General features: G+C 38.5%; 2 protein-coding genes across 2 annotated transcripts; one reads left to right on the forward strand and one right to left on the reverse strand.

The window, feature by feature from the left end:
* Positions 1-10,022: 10,022 nt before the first annotated feature.
* LOC114534682 lies at positions 10,023-14,075 on the forward strand. The gene is made up of 2 exons (XM_028556155.1): positions 10,023-11,109; positions 13,349-14,075. Exons 1-2 carry the CDS (start codon positions 10,058-10,060, stop codon positions 13,935-13,937), a joined length of 1,641 nt encoding a protein of 546 aa, XP_028411956.1. The 5' UTR covers positions 10,023-10,057; the 3' UTR covers positions 13,938-14,075.
* Positions 14,076-18,341: 4,266 nt separating this feature from the next.
* LOC114534664 (putative ankyrin repeat protein RF_0580) lies at positions 18,342-18,998 on the reverse strand. Its single transcript, XM_028556138.1, has one exon. It carries the CDS (start codon positions 18,996-18,998, stop codon positions 18,342-18,344), a length of 657 nt encoding a protein of 218 aa, XP_028411939.1.
* Positions 18,999-19,693: the final 695 nt, after the last annotated feature.

Consider the following 19,693-nt stretch of genomic DNA (forward strand, 5'->3'; position numbering starts at 1 on the left):
ATCGAGTGATTCAGACCCTTCATTTTATGCTTTAATCAGTTCCCACTTAGCATTACTATTTCCTGGTTTAATTCATTACAAATACTACGAATCTACGGCATTTCGGAGACCTTCATCTCATTATACTTAGAAACATTGAAGCTTGGATAATTATTTCACAGTATTTCTGACAAGGATAAAAGTAAAAATCAGTGTGTGGTTCTCCTTCATCAAAACTCCTCCTGTGTGTTAATCACGCTGTTTGTCGTTTTTTGGTACAAACTTATTATGTGAATATAACTATATATGATAGCAATCATTACAACATTGATTTTTACTTTCAGCGTCTTGGTATATTGCACTGAACTACCAAGGGCGCAAGGGTGTTAATTATGATTACATACATGAAGGAACAATATCATTAAAACAATATCAGTCGGGTATAAGACGAACATGTGAATATACATTCTTCCAACTCAGTTTCTATAGCGATGGCCGAAAATGAATGCCCATGCAAGCTCAAACAGGGTTGGCACTCGACGAATCGTAATTCAAGAGATTCAACCAACTATAAGGCCTATAATCACATCCCAAATGAGTTGAAAGCTAATCCTCTGTCAGAGAGTGAACAGGCAAACCAAGAAACGGTGGGGTACATTCCCAATGCAAACAGACGCTTTGTTTAGCTCTAATTGTATTTGCTAGTGTCCGGTTTAGCCGGGCTAGCTCGGCAGTGCGGGGATCTCGCTTTACATATTATTTCACAATATTTGTAAAATTGCATTCATATATATGAAACCGGGCCAGCCCGGCTGTGTCGAGATCCGCATGAACGAAACGAGATATCGCCTTCAACGGGCTTAGATGAAAACATCAAGCAGGACAGAAAAAGCGAGCCAGCCAGGCCATTAGACCGTTTCTCGATTTCTTTGCAAACATGGGAAAATGAGGCTAAATTATGGTCCCATTCATTTTTTCGCTTGTCGATGCGTGAAATGAAAGCAGGCACGGAGCTGAAGCCTTCGCCTTACCTACCGCCTTAAAAAGTAGGGATATATGCACACACATGCATGCAAGTAGTTCTCTTGCATGGGTATAAATGTAGCTATTATTTATCATCATGGATAATCATATACAATTTGCATTTAATGAATCCGAAAATTTTCTTTTGATTTTAAATTCTTAAGACACGTGGCTTGAAATTTAAGGCAGTTGTACATTGCAGATACATCAAGGACGGTCGCACAGTTTAGCTCATCATTTAACTCGAGCTCTACCCTTACTTCATCGCGGACACCTGGTCCTACAATAGGTTAGTAATGATTCCTAAAATATTGCGTTTAATATATATGTCCCTTCTTGTGGTCGCGGGTCATGCATGCTTGCTTTTTCGAGCGAAAAACAAAAAACGTATATATATATATATATATATATATATATATATATATATATATATATATATATATATATATATATATATATATATATATATATATATATATATATATATATATACACCCATTTGCAAAAACGTTGGCCGCAGATAGATAGATAGATAGATACTCGAAGTCTAATTAGAATTGCATATGAATACATTTGCATGGGATTTCAATCATATTACACAACATATGCAATTCTAATTAGATTTCGGGTATCTATCTATATATCTATCTGCGGCCAACGTTTTTGCAAACGGGTGTATATATATATATATATATATATATATATATATATATATATATATATATATATATATATATATATAGTATTCACAATTGCTATTATTTCTAGAAATTCTAGCTCGAACGATAATTGGGGGGGCCCATATTCATATATTCGTGATACGCAGGTTTAATTTCTTTTCAAATCAGTTGTCTTTACAGTCTGTTAACATGAATATATGAATATGGGCCTCTCGCCCAATTATCCATACTGGCTACGCCACCGGATCTAGTTTAGTTTGTACGCAGCCGAAGTAAAAAAACACTCTGAAACCAGAGCCTATAAATGCTTGCCAGTTACTCTATATGCATTCCTACTCTTCGCCTTGCCTACCGCCTTGAAAAGTAGGGATTTGCACACACACATGCATGCAAGTAGTTCTCTTGCATAGATATAAATGTATTATTTATTATTATGGATAATCATATACAATTCGCATTTAATGAATCCTAAAATTTTCTTTTAATTTTAAATTCTTAAGACGCGTGGCTTGAAATTTAAGGCAGTTGTACATTGCAGATATATCAAGGACGGTCGCACAGTTTAACTCATCATTTAACTCGAGCTCTACCCTGGAAGCAAGTCATACAACGAGTCTAATACAATTTAGCACTATTCTGCCTTATGCGGTTACTTCGGTAGTTAGTCCTACTTCCCCGCGGACACCTGATCCTACAATAGGTTAGTAATGATTCCTAAAATATTGCGTTTAATATATGTACCTTCTTGTGGTCGCGGGTCATGCATGCTTGCTTTTTTGAGCAAAAATCAAAAAACGTATATATATATATATAGTATTCACAATTGCTATTATTTCTAGAAATTCTAGCTCCCACAACATTAATGCGTCTTTTTAATTTCTTTTCGAATATTAGGAGAAGAGAAAAAATGTTCAAGATTTCAAATAAAGTATACATTTGAGACATCACCCTTAAACTGCATGTGTAGCCGTTAATAGTTTCAGCCAGCAGCAGTTGATGGGTCAGAAGCTGAGCCTATAGAACTATAGTCCTATATCCGGCCCAAGAATTGTCACTTATAGTCGGTTATTCCTTTTTCTACCTCTTCAGTAAAAGGTTTCTGCCCAAGGGAAGAAGTTGGTTCACGCGAAGCATATGGAGTGTTCACGTGGCCAAAAACCCCAGCTGGAAATGGTTATAGACATGCTTGTCCTTACAACAAGGATTCCAGCGCGAGTCGTGAGTGCTTGTATTCCAACAAAACGAAAAGTGGAGGTGCGTGGGGTACAATTGAGGTCACAGGATGCGATTCGCAAAACCCTCGCAGTGGAAAGGTCTTCCTATTGGCGCAGGTAAGTTATGTTTTATGTTCTTCACCCTTTCTTGCTCGTAAAATTAATGATGATGCTTAACTTTGCTCGAATTCCTGCACCTCGTAAAATTCTATACATTTTTTCAACATATATTGCTTGAATTTTCAGACAAAAGTAAACGTTAGCAACGTTGTCAAAATATCCAAACAGTTGAAAAACTTGTCGGTTGTTGATGAAGAGAGCACTCTTCGAGCTGGAGACATTGTCAATATCGCCACAATATTAGGAAACATTGCTGCGGTGGGGGAGAAAGCAAACGAGGTTGGAATAATATGATTGATTCATGTAGCTGTTTTTCTTTTTTTAACTTAGACCATAGTTCAGACCACGTTTACACTATACGGGATTCACATGGTCGCGACATCAGCTTAGGTTGTTTTCGGCATCTCTGTCCTCAGAACTTTTTAATTTGGTAAAAGCAATCTTGCTATCATACTAGACTGCATGACTCACTTTGACATGGCTTAATACTGATTTTAAATTGCTGAAATGATCATGCTATAATGCGGTATATAGTGTAAACAAAGTTTAATCAATGAATGCTTATCAGTGCAATGGTAAGAATATATTCATGATCGCCGTAAAATATAGAATTTATTATACAAATGTAAACAAAAATATTTATATAACAAACTCAGATGTTTTAGAATTGTTATAAAAAAATGACAAAAAAGACACAAAATGTTGTGGCAAAATATTTGTGTTTATAAATGATAATCCCATCGGGCATAATATTCGGATTCATGCATGATCAAAATAACTCTGAGGGAATATAATGGAGGAAATATAATTGTGAGGGAATATAAGTGCCATATGATCGCAACTAGTTCTAATTTGAAAAAAGTTCCAATTCTACGATATTGCATGCTCGCGGGCGCTCATCCTGCAGGGGCTGGTTGTTCAAAGCTAGGTTAGCGCTAACCCTTGGGTTAAATTTTACTCCGCTGTTTTGGTCTATATGCTTCGGAACCACTGTTTGTGTCAAGACTTTACAAAATAAGACTTTTATTGATCCACAAAATATTTGTGAAAAAACATGTTCAGCTTCATTGACGAGCGAGTAAAAAAATTGATGTGAAAATTTGAGTTAACTTGGGGTAAAGCTAACCGGCTTTTGAACAACCGACCCCAGGACTCTACAGAGTATTTTTGCAAGAAGAAAAAAATTCCAGTTTGTTGTGGTTTTTGTAGATTCTCGACGATTTTCTGGCCACAGTAGACAATGTACTGGACGCCAAAATAGGGGATCTCTTAAAGGGTCAAGAGAAGCAGAATTCTTCATCAAGGTAACGGAGGAAGAGTGTGAAAAAAAGAGCACCAATGAATAATACCCCCAAACATTAAAAAGCTTTTTCTGATCTCTTTCATTGAACGACTGATTTATCATTTTTTTACTGTTTTAAAATCTTCCTGTTATGTTCAACTGGGTATATATATATATATTGGCAATATTAATATACCGAGAAATTAAGGCTTTCAGTGGCAATCAGCCAGTCAGAAGACGAAACGAATATATCATTATGAATTTATTTCTTGAATTCTTGACGCTTTGTTTCTTCATTTGAATAATTAAGTAAACTAACTCCAGTTCATTTTATGAGTCATGCATGGCTGACTTCTAATTAATGACGTAACATATCTTGTTCCTCGCAAGACAACAAGCGCTACTAACATTTTTTATGTACATCAGTGTCTTCTACAGTTTGGATTTCAAAGAAATAAAGTAGATGTCGTCCTATTGACAACGTAGCAATAATGTTTAGGACGTCGGCCCCAAATTCCGTTGCTTAATGAGACAGATATCAATATTCTGGCCTATAACAGACTGATAACAAAATTTGTAAAATTCATAAACTAACTTCTAACTTCCAAACATTACATGCGCAGTATTTTGGTCACATGTGCACATGCATCTGTAATTCATCATAAAGGTCTTATCAATTACTAATTCATATTATTAACTTTGATACAGTTATAGTCTTAATTAGTATTTATAACTTTGCTACACACCTGCCCCACTATGCATTAAGCTTAATTCATTTCACAAGAACGTTAAAATACTCGCGCACGGCCGATCTGTATGGGTATTTACAATGGCGAGTGCGTAGCACGAATTTTAACTAGTTCTTGAGGTCTTGACAAATATCCACCCCAATATCTACCTCACGTTTGCAATTGCGCTACCCATCGTTCAACACAACAGCATGAACAACAGAATCAACATGTATTATTCTATCTTTATCAGGATTGTCGAAGCCTTGAACATGGTCGCAGAATCATTAGATATCGGTCCCGAAGGAACAATTGATAAGGCCGAAAGAAACTTCCGTATTAACTTACAAGCCCTGAAGCCGCAAAACTTTAGTGGGCTTAATTTCTCCGGAATCATCAAAGAACCTGATAAATTAGAGAAAAATAGCACCTCAAAAAAATTAGGTGATGGCGTTTCGGACACTTTATCTCCTTCTCTGATTGTTCCTCGGTCCATATTCAATGAGACAACGTACAAAAACAGTTCCGCAGACCAGACAGTGATTTTTTTACTCTACAAAGAAACAAAGTTTTTTCGATTGTCATTGGCGGATACGAGTAAGACGTCAAGTCGCCTGAATAGTCTTGTAATTGCTGGAAGTATCAAGGGAATACGTGTTGCAAATTTGAACGTTCCAGTTTATATTGCACTTCCAATGATCGAACCAGGAGACACGAAAAGCACTCTGTGCTCTTACTGGGATCTCAACATAGGGGATTGGTCGCAGGAAGGTTGCGAGTTTGAACGCGCTCTTGAAGATGGAAGGGTGCTTTGTAGTTGTAATCACTTCACTAACTTTGCAATGTTGATGGTAAGATTTTTAATTATCGATTGATTAAAATCATGATACGGAGTTCCCCCATGCAATGACGATCAAAATGACTATCTCTAAAACCTGCAACGGGGGATGTTTATAGAAGGAAACATTTCAAACCCACAGCTTCCATCATATGCGGGATTGGTAAATATTTTGATGCATGAAAAAACAGATGAGATGATTCCGCATGGTGTATTTGGTGTAATCGCGCTGACCTATATACTAACGTATTTGTTTATCTCAGGATTGAATGCTTGCGGTAAAAATGTGTCCGCAGTAAAGATGACAAATATAGGACCTTTGAGCGAATTGTTTTTAAAAACTTTTCGGTTGTTTGAAAAACCAGGAAATAAGACTTTAGGGAAACTTACCCCCTTGCAGGGGCCAATTGTATAAAAAGTTAAATATGGTTAGTGGAAGAATTGGTTAATCAAAATCTTTTATTCTCCAGTTAACTACATTGAACCACTCAAACACAATTAAAAGTTTCAGACAACTGGTCGCTGCAATTTACATCTATTGCACTCTCTTTTCAAAAACACCCTAAGTACGAGGTCGGGGGAGGGGTTCAGAACACCGTCTCAAGTTAAATGCGGCGCTTGTATATAATTGGAACACCTGTTGAATAGAGTAAAGACGATTTAAATAATATTTTTTTAGGATGTCTATCCAGGAGAGAAAACTGTACATGATAAAATTCTTGGTATAGTTAGTTATGTTGGTTGCGGGCTATCACTGATCGGGCTAACTTTGACAATTACTATGATTCTAATATTAAGGTAAACATGAATTCTAATAACTTGCAGAAAAACATTGCATGTAAATATTCCGGAATGTCGTTTTTTTACGAGTTTGTTATTGCTCAAAATGAACCTACGAAACTGACCCACAGACCAATCGAATTGTGCTTGCATGTTTAGAAAAGTTTTCTCTATTCAACATTCCAACTTTTTAATTCAGGAATCTTCGAAATCAAGTTCCTAGCCAGATCCTGCTGAACTTTTGCGTTGCTTTGTCATTAACGTTGATTGTATTCCTGGCTGCTGTTGAGAGGTCAAAGGCAACCTCATTGCCAATAGTCGGCTGTCGAGCAGCGTCAATCGCCATTCATTACCTGTTGTTGGTGACATTCTTCTGGATGGCAGTACAAGCATTCAATATGTACCAGGCATTTGTGAAAGTGTTTACACATTCGCGCCTTTCCAAAACCAAGTTCATGATAAAGTGCTGTCTTTTTGCATGGGGTAAGGTTTCAATTGTTATATCTTCCCGAGGCGAGCCGTGGTTTCGAAATTTGCAAAACTGCCCATCATTCTCCAGTTAAACCAAAGAGCCGCGCGTCACATGGACCTCTAGTCGCATTGAATGTGGTATAAAAAATTTTTTCGTTTAAAATTTATGGCAGTTATTATACCACGTTTAATGCGAAGTTACCCTCCCAGCAACATTAAGCCTGGAAGTTTGGCTCCAACTTGTCTCCAACTTTATCCTTTGCTCCACTCTATCCTAAAATCGTTGTAGAAAATCATAAATATCTGACAAGGAAAACGATAAATATTATTCTAACGACTATTTATACTAACGACTATGCATGTTACTACTATTATTTCGTAATTTAAGTAATTATATTCATTAACTTAATTTGTGTAACGTTGCACTTCAGGCACCCCAGCTCTGATAGTTAGTATAACGGCGAATTTCTCCCTGGATAAGTATGGCGACAAAACCTAGTAAGTAGAATTAGTATAAATATTGCACTTCGGAGCTCGCGACGTGTGTCGTTTTTAATTTTAAGATGGGACATTTTGTTGGAGGAAAAGAAAATTTCTTTTCCCAAATGTTTCCACGGGTGGGTAAGCGGGGAATTAGAGAACTGACGAGTAATCAAAAATATTTGCGTAACAAAATTTCGTTTACCTAAAGCTGAGGATCAAGAATCTGTCAGCATTTTTTAAAGGGAATCGAGTGATTGTTAGTAATGTTCATGATTAATCAAAGCTTTGTGCCTTTTAGCTGTCGATTACACGGAGTACCTTTTATCGTGGCATTTTTGGCCCCAATTGTTCTTATCCTGGTTGGCAACATCGTGGCATTTTACTTTATCATTCGCTCATTGCTCACGTCCGGTGCCAAACTAACCTCGGACAAAAAAACGACAGGATTTCAGCATGCCAGACGGGGATTTGCGATTATGGTACTGCTCGGTTTGACCTGGCTTTTCGGTATTCTCGCCATTGGAGATGCTAAACCAGTGTTTCAATACTTGTTTTGCATTTTTAACACACTCCAAGGTCTGTTCGTGTTCGTCTTCTTTGTTGTTCTACCCGGTGGAACCAGGCAAAATCTTCGTGTACAAAAGCCGATCGTACATAATCGTGTTCAAAATCGCTCAAATCAGTTAAAACGTTGGGAAGGAAACAGCTCCCATTTCAACAACATAGCTGATACTACCACCAACCCGTCGACACCAGCTACGAGTGAAAGAAAATTTTTAAATTTAAGTAGTCATAATTCAGCTATTGAGAGCCCTTGGAAGGGTATCGAGAAACCTGATGAAGCAAATTACAAAGGCAAAGAGCATCTGGACGCCCCATCTGAAATTTATTGACGATGTATGGACTGCCCAGAACAGTTTAACGGGCTTGTGAGTGCAAAAAAAAATGGGAAAAATCATATCACGAATGTGTTAGTTCGCAAGATTCTCAAAATACATTTTGTTAGTTAAAATGGCGCGGGGAAAGTGAAAATAATTTAGATTGCCCGTTATGTAACAAGTATTTAGTGTGTACCTTGAATTCTTTTTTTCTTGCTCTTTCGCTAAATTAAAATTAACATTTTCAACAAAATCGTAGACAATCCTCATTAAAGCCAAATCGCTGTATTTCTCAAAATATCAAGAAATTGCAAAATACTTACATTGCTTGGTTTGCTGTACTTCTAAATAAATATGAGCTAGAGTAGAGTTTATGTTCGTAAATACACACTGAAGCATATGCATGTGGTATTTTAGCAATTTAAAGTACCGGTGACACGCGGGCCGAAATTTAAGGTGGCTATCGTTTTTTTGCGATCGCTTTCTTTTCAAATGTGTTCGATCAAGCTCGTCTAATGCGAATAGTCCCGCCTGATTGTGTATATTTCAAAGGAAAGGGATCGTAAAAAGTCGATCGCGCAACATTTGGCACTGAATAAAAGCACAGGGTAAATAACTGATTTCATTTACTCTGTGAAAAAAGGGAAACGCTATATCTATTTTGCTGGCCTTTGCCTGTCCAAGGCTCACTGGCCTTCGCCGGCTTCGTTCTTCTGCTCTGCGCGCGCACCAAAGGCACGTGGTTGCCGCCACCGGGTTTTGCTTGCTGGCCGCTTGGCAATAAAGCTAGGCGGGTAGAGACGAGATAATCTGGGCTTTTAGGCCTAGTAAATCGTGATAAGAAGATAGAAGACAGAATTCAGAAGCAAAAGAAGCAGCCGTCAAAGTCGTTGCCCTGGAAGTCGTTTGGTATCCGTGGCCTGGACGATATGGACATTCTGGTGGTGGTCCCTGGCTGCATCCTCCTGGTGGCCTGGCTTGCTCGCATGGTCAGTTGTTCCGCTGTGGTTGTCGGTATTAGTAATTCCTTTTTTGTGTTTGGCTGAACCTTGAAGGTCCTTCCAGTTTGTGTTCAGGTATTTCTTTTTTTTCCTTTCTGCGTTTTTCTTTTCTTTATAAAGAAGTTGGACGGGGATTATTCTGCACATATCACTGTAAAAAAGGTAAAAAAATGGTTAAATTTATGAAAACTCAATGGTCTAATCGAAGTGAGTATTTTAGTAAATTTTTAATAAAAAAATAAAAAATTGCAAGTGTGAATTTGACTGAAGGCAGATGTTGTTTTATCGAGTGCCAGACCAGTGATTTTATCCAGCGCTTGTCAGGCTTATGTACATAATACTGATAATAGCTAATAGCTATAGCTTAATGCGCGCCTCGTCAGCTAACAGGGCATATACTGCAAGCTAAAACCGTTGTATACTCGTATTATTCTTTCTAATTGGGGTTTCAAAGGTTCGTTTATGTAGTATATAACTCAGTGGGCGAAGCCACAGACTAGTCCCTAGTCCTCCTTAGCGCGCCTTGCATTCTTGAACGAGTTTCTGCACTCCTTGCACTTCCTTGTTTCGTTTGCATCAAATGCGCCAATGTGCTGGAATAATCATGAACATTTATACCGAGGGAGAACTAAGATATTTTAGGTTAGCCAAAGGAGTTATAGGTTATTCCACTGCCGCTCTAAGAAAAGCATTTAGGCGAGAATGGAACCGTCTTTATCCATCTAAGCCATGGCGAGATGATGGAACGAGCGGAAGAAAGATGCTTGCAGAAGAACAACTATCTCGGCACTCACGTCTGTACGACCCAAAATTTGCAAATGAATGTCAATCAATCAAGGATCATTTGAAACGTGGAGATGTAGAAGAATGGGACGTTACGACATTGGTATTTGCTTTTCTCTACTCTCATGCTTTAAACGGTATACGTTACCGTTCACACTGGGGAACAGTGAATACTGCTATACACAAAATAAAGCAGGTTAGAAATAAAGTTTTTGCACATGCTAGCGAAGCGTCAATTTCTCGCACAAGTTTCATGAGAAACTTTGGTATTTTGGAACAAGGGGTGCAGGACTTACTCCACACAAGGTCAGATCCTATGGTTAAAGATTTGAGATTGTTGCGAACAGAAACCGAATTCGTAACTGATGATCTTGTAAAGTATAAGAAATTGCTTCAGGAAGATCATAATAGCTTACTCTTAATTGATGAAAATCTCAAAACACTGGAGAGGAAGATGAACATATCTGAACCCAAAGGTGGGAAAAATTATGCCATTGCATGCCCTGGGACCTTTGAAAACAGTGAAATCATTTCATCGGTTTCACATCGAATCAACAGACTGGAACATGAGTTGTCAAGTCCAGTTGACTTGGTGCCATCCTGTTTTAAGCCACCAATTTTCCACAGTTCAAGATATATTAAGCTGATGAATGGATCAAATTCTATGTCATACAATTTTTGTTGGGATGAACTTAGCATGTTCCTCAAGGGATTTGATGATAATCTGGACATAAAGATGTTTGCTGCTATCCAATCAGCAGTATCACTCAGTCATCAATCAAGAAAAGATGAGAGTTTTGATGCTCTCAATAGTTTAACTGCCAAAGATCTCTTGGGTACACAATATGGGTAAGTGAAATAGCTACCAACTCCCCCCCTTTCCAGTTTTAATTTCTTAGGTTTAGAGGTTTTCAGTTATGGTGTAGCTTTTTACATTTATTAAACTGTGAGAAATCAATTTATAACACACCACTTTGTTTGTTATAAACAAATAACAAACTGCATGCATCTTTACCAAAATTTTTATCACATCTTTCTTTGTTGCCCAAATGCAGGTAATTCCATAAATCCAGCTTTATTTTAAAACCTTGTGTAGCTTAATCGACAAATAAACAAAGTAACTAAAGAGAATGTTTACTGCACAAGGAGATTTTCTAGTGGAACCACGAACCAGTAAACATGCATGAAATTCATGTGTGTGGAAAAACTCCCAAAGCAGAAAAGCAGCCAAGGGGGGCCATATAGCTACTGCACTACTTAACTGGGGGATGTACCGGTATATTCATATATCTTTCTTATGCCTGACTGATTTCTTTTCTATGCTATTTGTGCTTATGGACTGGTATATAAACATGAATATATGAATAAACACACCCCAATTAAGCAGTCTAGTTATGGCTCTGCTTTTCTGCTTTGTGTATGTTTTTTCCACAAAGCTGAATGCATGTTTACTGGTTCATGGTTGCACTAGAAAAAATCACCATCTGGTGGGTAGTGCTTATATCCAGCCTTCATACAACTGACGCCAGGCTTTTATGATCCCAATTGCAAAACCTGTTGAAGTTAATTTTTGGATGGTAAAGGTGTTAGTTACTATTTTGCTATTACACTTTTTCCTATTCATGAGGCATATGCTCAATGTAGGACACAGGCACCATAATAGAAATAAAAGTAGTGGAAGTACTGGGGGTTGTTGAAAAGGAAATTCATAAGGAAAATTTACTAAGGAACTTGTAGTAGTAAATGTTTAGCAATAAAATAAAGGCAAAATCTGAAGCATAAAAGTTTTTAACATATGGTACACTATGGTACATGTTATAATAACACTGCATGGTTAATATAAACACCTAGTATCATTGCATGAAAGCACAAGTTATCATCATTTTTGGGAATGCAGACAAGTAAATGCCACTGTGTAATTTCCAATATCTGTAACCAAGGTGTGCCACAGGGCTCTTGGCACTACATTGTTCAGTTTGTGTACTATGATATCCCCAGCGCCTGTTTTGGATAAAAATAGGTGTATGTCTTTATAACTTATTATAATATATTACGAATGAAATTGGCTGCCATTTGGAATTCTGAAAACGTATAAAGCCCCCCCCCCCCTCCTTCGAGCTAGAAACCATCAAGTTTATAAAAAATTACATATTAAAATATTGACGTATAAGAATTTTTCTCAACACAGAATTGTTTAGTTATCCCCCTGTACAACAACGCCACATTACTTTACTGATAGCGTAAGAAAGTTTTTGAAAACTTCGTTTTGTGCCTTGTGTCTAAAAGAGATAGATAGGCGTAGAACAATTTAAGAGCAATCCTAAACTATTCCAGCTATGCTGGTGAAGGAGTTGTTAAGTTGAGATTGTTATGGAACTCAGGGCCTGTTTACATGGCGCCGAGTTACCCGGCTAACCGAGTTACTCGCCTTGCCAGGACAAAACGGTACTGTGTTTATAAGGAACCAAGTAACTCGGTATATGTTACAGTACATTGTTATTACATGACGTACTTCCTATATAGGGTGAATTATCCGTGCGAAGAGTTTTGTAATTTGTATTGCAATATCGTTTCTGCATCAAAATCAACGCTGTTAAGCTGGCAAGAAGTTTTGTATTCTTTCAAGCATTTAATCTGGGATAACTGCATTTCTTCTGTCCAGTGAAAAACCTACTTTTTTTCATCACTTTTACGTTGCTTCGACTTGGTTCCGCTATTACTTGCGCCCTCTTGGTAAATGAAACGTAAACGCGCATGCGTGTTTGGCGAATATTCTACTCGCCTAGCCGAGTTTCCCGTTGCAAAGTGTTTACATGGTATAATCGAGTAACTCGCCTTGCCGAGAACCCGGCACAGTAAATTTGCCGAGAACTCGGCACGCCGAGTTACTCGGATGCGCCATATAAACAGTCAACCGAGATATCCATACAATATATAGAACAGGCGAGAACTCGGTGCTGCCGAGTAACTCGGTTAGTCGGGTAACTCGGCTCCATGTAAACAGGCCCTCAGATATGTGATAATGGTTAGTTTGCAAAAAGGAGACTATATATCTATACTAATATATACTGATTTGGCCTTTTTTAAGATTGGTATTATTCGCTCGAGTTAAGATCCGCAAAGCATATATTTTACATGATCGTGGTAAGGACGATGAAGCAATAAAAGAGGTACACGAGGCTGAATTGATGTTGAGCAACGGAGATTACCACGAAGACAGGGCTGAAATCAACTGCGCAAAAGCCAATATATACCTATCATCGGGCAAAAATAGCGCAGGTGATCGCGAAAACATCTTACTCCACTTGGACAAATGTATCCACTTTTGTGAAAAATCCACAGTTGATAAAAGTGTGACAATTACTCAGGTCAAGTTGCGCAAGGCTCTGTGTCATCTTGGCTATTACCAGCATGGTATTATAGTAGAGGCTCCCAAGATTTCCGAAGTTAACATTGCTGAGACAATTTTGAGCCGCATTTCCAAAGAGTCTAACTTGTCAAAACGCAGCCAAGTGTACTTAAAATTTGCTCAATCATTGCTTGCCTACAGAAAGGGGGAAACAAGCACTGCAATAGAATTGGAAGAAAAATTGCGAAGAAAATGCGAACGCCATGAAATACGCTTTGAGATCAAACAACTGGATATGTTGAAAGCTTTGATACGAGGCTCAGAGTAAATTACTAAGTTTCGGCATAGGCTCAGAGGTAGGTGACCGTGAAGAATATAACTGCAATTGGCTGAAAATACCTATACACAGCGCATTCAAGATAGTTAAGTATAAAGCAGCGAATTATATGTTAACCATAACGACAATTTGGCAGTCGCAATCTTCAGATGGCAGTCGCAATCTTCAGATGGCAGTCGCAATCTTCAAACGATCGCGCCGACAAACGGTATAGAAAGAGACTGGGACTAGTCCTTAATTCCGCTTTAAAGATGGCGACCATGCACGGGATATTATTTTGCCTGAGCAATGTCTGAGACGCACGTCGCCCTTGCAGGCAGCGTGATGTTTGAAATTCTCGGAAAACCGGAATGCTAACCCGCCGCTAACCGGTAAAGAATTTTACCGCTCGGCCGGCAGGCATGCCCTAAATGAACACCAGTTAAACGTCAGAGTTATATTAATGTACAGTAAAAAAAGATTCCCGAAGATTAGCATCTTAAAAGCAACTAGCATACCGAGACAAGATCCGAATAAGTTTGTGATATCAACATTCTATCACAAACACTGTGTCTGATGACCGATGATAAAACCTGTGCACTTTCTAAAAAAAACAAAGAAACTCAAAACTGCAGCAGTTGTGCCTCACCATGCATATTATATATGTAAATAAACAAGCTAGCGGAAAAACAACTCATTGTAACTCTGTCAGCTATTTTGTTACTGTAAATGCCGTTTTCCACTTCAATCGTAGCGAAACGTATCGTATCTCGTTGTTTTAAAGTCATAAGTTCTGGTCGAATACTTCGGAAACAAAGAAACACGCTACGTTACGATACGATCCGGTTGAAATGGAAAACAGGCCTAAGTGTGGATATTGGATGACCGTGTCAAATTGATTATAACAATATGGATTGGATTAATCAGAATTAATTGAGTGCCCTTATGATCTCCTTTTTATCAACTGGATCTAGCTACATTAGAACGTTTGCGGCTGTACATAAAGGATAAAAAAACTTTGAAAAACATGTTACGTTTCCTGATATGTTTTCGGTTTTGGTTGAGAATTTTGACCGATTTTCTCAGTAAGACATACCTATGCTAATTGCTGCAGCAGACAGAATCTACTCTAGAAACTAGAATGTCATCAAACAGACTATTGCCGAGTTGGAAGTCTACACCAAGACCGATGTCAAATTTCATTCTCATTGTTGCGAACGCGTGCATGAATTAAAACGTGATGTGAAATCAGTTTGTACCTCGCTGACCCTGCATGCTTCGCTTGGGAATTTATTTTTTTTATCGTTGATCTCAGTAACAATCCTATCATTTTTCTAATTTAAATATGAAAGCTGGATATAGCGCTGTCCACCATATATACTGTGAATCGCTTTAAAATTGCCTGTTATTCAGTATAACCTGTGAGAATTGTGACCGATTTTCTCGGGAAGACAGAGTCACCGAGCTATGATGTAGCAGATAGAATCTGCTTTAGAAACTTGAGTGTTATCAAACAGACCGAGTGCCGAATTATTGGTAATCTACTCGAAGACCGATAGCAAATTTCATTCTTTGCTGCAAACGCGTGCGTGAAAACGTGATGTGAAATCATGTTGTAACTCGCTGATCCTGTATGCCTGGTTCGCTTGGGAATTCATTTTTTATTGTTCATCTCAGTAACAACGCTATCATTTTTCTTATTAGAATATGAAATACGAAGCCGGATAGCGCTATCCACCTGATACCGGCTGTTTTTTTCAATCGCTTTGAAATTGCCCGTTGTTCGGTATAACCTGAAATCAACCTTGATATAATTGAATTTAGTGTCCCCTTTCAAATAACTGTAGCCCTAAAGTGTAATGTTATTGCTTTTTAAACATGTTTAAAACGGTGGAAAAATCGCAATCCGGTGGATATAGCGCTATCCATCTTTCTTGCTATCGGCCTCAGTACTCGATGAGTATATAATAGGTTGAAATATATAGTTAATATACTACTCCCCATATTTTGAAAAACAACTACACAACCACAAACAGCCCATAGCTATTCCTGTGTATGAAATAATTAATCTCCCCACCCATGGGTGGTGAGCACTAAAATAAATATCAGGCAGACAAGAAAAAAACAGGATACATATTTTTAGATAACGATTTTAATAAATAAGACATTCTTTTACTCTATGTACAATTCTATCTAACAGTTTGCATTTAAATAAATGTAAATGTTCGGTTCTCGACTGTTCCAGCGTTGTTGATTGTTTACAAGTGGCCAAGGTAAATATTTACAAATGAAGCGCGATGATTTCCATGTATAAAAAACGTATAGAAGTGCGCGTAGAGCCGAGTGTCAGTCCTAATATTAACATATAATTTCAACTCCTATATTACTTTCGAGACGAGTTCCCATGCAAATCACTCAGCACCGTAATCACCGACCCCCAATCGCGACCCGCAGCGACGCTCAGCTGTTTGACGCTCCTGAAACAACCTACTAATAGATGCAATGCAAATTGCCAACCCTGAATAAATAAATTCTCTTGCAGACAAAATAAACCTTCACGTGGCTATCAATTGGTGGTTTTCTAAATGTTATCTTTTGTAGTCAGATAACGAAAAACATCAAATGCATGATTAATTCAATCCACGATCAATGAATTCACTGTTTAAATTTGCCGAAATCGCTTGTTCATATGTCTTTAATTAATTTGTATCGAGATAAAAGAAACTATAAATTAGAAATTTGGTAACACCGGTTAAAGTACGGTTTCTTATTATACCAGTCGTCTAGAAAGTTCTAAAACAGACTACGGATCGAAAGTTATTATTTTTTATCGCGTAGCTATACTTAATCCTGCCTTATTTTTAGTACTTTTGTTCGGTGGGTTCAAAGTCGTTTATTGTTAACCAATTTAGATGTCCGTGAATCCATTTAATTCGAGAATTAAAACTATTCGAAGTATACGAAAATTTTAGCGTGATTTCACCAGTGACTTTTTTTAAACTTGATTCATCAGCACGTTTTGATAGCTCGTTAAATGGGAATAAGTGCATTCAATAGCGGAAACCATTAATTCCGTCACGAAAACCACCGTAATGCGAGCCACACGAAGATTTTGTAAAACAAACACAAATTCACGCCCTTCGCTGGCGTATATACGGGATGCTTCGAAGCCAACCCGTTTGCGCCAACGTCATAGCAAATGAGTGGGATCTCGCGCGATAGCAGTTTTGACAATTTGCACTTCATCGATTGATAGAAGCAATCTGCTGTTATCTCGCGTTTGAAATTAATATGTTAGCATATCGCGTAACACAGACGTCGATAGTGCGGGCTGTTTACGTTTCAAAACCTAGCAGCGAAGCAAAATTTGCCCAGTGAAATCATGCGTCTGCAGTTGCGCGTGTGAAAAGACATGCGCAAACAGAAGATTGCGCAAAGCACGTGCGAAACAAATGACTTTCAGATTACGACTGAAATTTAACTTTGATTAATACAAAAAAAAACACAAAAATTATTCGAAATTTCGGGTTCTGTCTTCTCAAGAGTGTGTGGAAAACCTTTGGCTCGAAACGAAATCCGCTCAGTTAAATTTCACACGTTTGTGTTGCAAAAGAGGAATCGAAACTATATATGGTGGTTGATGCAAACTTAATCCCCTCAGATGTATATGTTTAGAAATTTCTGAAGGATTTTTCACACCGCTTATTCTCATTATTAAGTGATTGGAAATGAAAATAAACGCGAATATATTTTAGCATGAAAAAGTCTGACCACCCGTACTAACTATTTGGTCAAGTGACCGAATGCTTGTTCTGCAATATGGAGTTCGGCGTTGATAATGTTTTGCCAGATTGCCTTCAGGCTAGCCAGCAACGGGAAGGCGATTTCGTCTTATCATAAAATACCAGCCAATGGTGTTCCGTCATTGAGAATACAGAAATGAATCATCATAATATGAAATTATGGTCCATACATGGTGTCGAAATGAAAGGAAAGGTGGAAATTTTGAGGACTATATTTTCACGAGATCTCGCATGAAATTTTTTGTTACTTTGCGAAATCATCCCGAAATGAGTAAAAATTTCGTAAATTTCAAATTCACTTGTTGAGAATCAAACTGCTAGAAGAACAGCTCCGTTTTCTGATGCAGAATGGGAAATTTGGAAACTCGCGCGCTGTTTCGAAACGTAAACAAATGCAAATCAAGTTGTTTTCATTGCAAAAGTATATTGGCAATTATGACACTATTACCGTCCCGCGAACATTTTGTTTGTCGGTGAAGATAATTTGAGCAATTTGCAGAGGTCAATTATGGACAGAGTTCATCTAGCTACCCAGTTTACCCGGCGGTATTTTGGCATCGAATTGGCGTTCTTCCTTGCTCTGACCACCACGAAAGACTCGCAGGTTTCCTGTTTATGCTGACATCGAATTACTGCCGATGAAATTGCAAAAACTTCGGTCAACAAATCCGTCCTTGATGCTGTCAACAGGCGCACCATTTCTGATTAAAATTTCTGCGCATTCGAAGTTCCCAGCGCAAACTGCCGCTTCGAGGGCGGTCAATCCTTCTGGCGTCGTGATGTTGAAGTCCGCACCGTTTTCGACCAAAATCTCCGTGACTTCTTCGAGACCCGAAAACGCGGCGTGGTGCAGCGAGAATAGTCCCAGTTGTGCGCCGCGATTCACGTCGACTCCGTCAACTTTTAGAAGTTTCAAAATTTCCTCGATGTTGTTCTCCAGCACGGCCGAGTGTAGTAAAATTTCGGGCACGAGCGAGACAGTTCGTTTCTCCTGCCGCTGAATGTTTATGCTCTCGTTCAGAGCGTCTGAGAAGCTCTTGGTGGATTTCCCACTCGGAGAACAGGGCGACATTGGAAAGGAATATCGGTTGAAGTCCGTGATTGTCGGGCTGAGCGGTGCGATATTTTCTTTGAAAGTCAGCGGCCTGTTCCTTGCGTTAATATTGTTTTGATTTTGATCTGTCGTTACGCCACCATCGGGCAAACGTCTCGCAAATCTCCTTGAGTACAAAGAGTCTGGCCTTGAGTTGCGATTTATCTGGTCGTGCATACTGGATATAACAAAATACTCGTCCGTCTTCAAAATATACGTAGAATTTCTGCCGCTTAGCTTGTAGTTAAACGCTGAGTGCAAACAGATTTGAATCTCGCGTGTCGTCTTTTACAAGTCGTCTTAAAAGGTTTGTTGTCCCCTAAATGGTTCGCCAACCTGCTGAGTTACAATAGAGTACGTTTAGACTCCTTTTGAGCTGATACAAAAGCGTTCACTCTTTTATATGATGCGACGAAACCTAATAGTTAGGATGCTTTCGCAAACGGTTTTTGATTGGCCAGGCGTTTAAAGCGTTGCCTTCTGATTGGTCGAACGTTGACAAAGGTGACAGATGATTGCTCATTAACGAAGACAGGAGGCGGAAAAGACTAATCCGGCGAACAAATAAAGTTTTGAAACCTATTCGGAATGCTTATCAACTTGACACACACACAAGCCAAGTTTCCGGCAGCACTAACTGACTGGCCGACAGCAATGCGTGGTATTAGAGAGGCTTAGCCTTTATCAGGGCTGAGCTATGCCGTCATCCGCTCACGAAGTGTGCACTCCTAAGAAATTTAATCACAATGCCTTGCCCTAAGGTGTGCCTGACTTATTGCAGTTACACAGGAGATACTTGAACCCATGCACTGACCGATGACAACGTCTTTGGGAATTAAAAGTATTGACTGCGGGAGTTTCTCGCTTACTTA

Source organism: Dendronephthya gigantea, unplaced genomic scaffold (assembly GCF_004324835.1).
Source record: "Dendronephthya gigantea isolate DGI-Jeju-01 unplaced genomic scaffold, DenGig_1.0 000104F, whole genome shotgun sequence".
Taxonomy (NCBI): domain Eukaryota; kingdom Metazoa; phylum Cnidaria; class Anthozoa; order Malacalcyonacea; family Nephtheidae; genus Dendronephthya; species Dendronephthya gigantea.